This window comes from Nanorana parkeri, unplaced genomic scaffold (genome assembly GCF_000935625.1).
Source record: "Nanorana parkeri isolate BGI_ZX_2015 unplaced genomic scaffold, ASM93562v1 scaffold751, whole genome shotgun sequence".
In the NCBI taxonomy this organism is placed as follows: Eukaryota; Metazoa; Chordata; class Amphibia; order Anura; family Dicroglossidae; genus Nanorana; species Nanorana parkeri.
Window position 1 is genome coordinate 526522 of NW_017307019.1, and position 1023 is coordinate 527544.

General features: G+C 37.9%; 1 protein-coding gene across 1 annotated transcript in view; it reads left to right on the plus strand.

Moving 5' to 3' along the window:
- The first annotated feature begins 213 nt into the window (after positions 1–213).
- LOC108793484 (PWWP domain-containing protein MUM1) overlaps positions 214–1023 on the plus strand; it is a 17454-nt gene continuing 16644 nt past the window's right edge. Inside the window, exons 1-2 of the mRNA XM_018564442.1 lie at positions 214–254; positions 774–844. Of these exons, the coding sequence (XP_018419944.1) occupies positions 214–254; positions 774–844 (112 nt within the window). The remainder of the gene's footprint in view (positions 255–773; positions 845–1023) is intronic.

The following is a 1023-nucleotide window of genomic DNA, read 5'->3' on the forward strand; positions in this document are numbered from 1 at the left end:
AGGTTTAAAGCGGGAAGAATAGGTGTAACTGACCAAGTTTGTTCTGGTCGCCCATCAACATCACGCACACAAGACCACAACGACAGAACCGATGCCTTGATTAGAGCAGACCAGTGGATAAGTGTCTCAATTGGCTGCATATTTGGATATCTGCTATAGATCCCCATTTGACATAGTGCATAATGACTTGGGATACAGAAAAGTCTGCGCATGATGGGTTCCCAAACAGCTCTGCACAACAAGAGCGTGTGGAGGTTGTGACCCAGTTCTTGAGACAGTCTGAAGATCAAATTATTCAGGAGAGAATGGACACTGGTGCTAAGAAATTATCGCATGTTTGGCCCACTGAAGGAATACTAGCTAAAAGCTGCTTCTCTGCAGGAATACTAGCTAGTTGTATCATTCAACTTCCTGCAACAAATGCATCATCTTTCATGTAGACTATGTGGTAAAATAAGTACTCAGTTACTTCTGTTAAAGCCGTTAAATGCATATTGCCCTTTCATTTTCATTCTCCCTTGTATATAGAGCTGCAAAATTAAGTTTGCCATTGCTTCCCTCCTAATGGAAGGAATTTGCAGAATTAATGTAAAAATGTGTTGTGAGGATCATCATTAGCATTGGAGATGTTTGTTTTCACCTAGAAATGTTATACCATGTAGGTGTAACCTAATCTGAATAAACACATTTTGTAAGAAAAAAACATGTTAATCGTGAAGAAGTTGCATTATGCTGCTGCATTGTTCTTTTACTTTTTTCTTTTCCCTCCACAGGACATCCGTAAAATACAGCAATACAAAACCATTTCTGATGGATGAGCTACAGAAAATTAGTGAAGAACTAGGTGAAAGTTTATTACATTTGTCCAATCTAATTTATGATTGGAGTGGCAACAGTACATAAATTCTCAATATGTGCTCTATGATATGCTCATGCCATTACAGATTAAAAATTAATTGTGGGGGCCTGGGTTTTTGCTTAGTTTTGGCCTTCTGATGCATTTCTGTTGATTTTTTTTTTTTT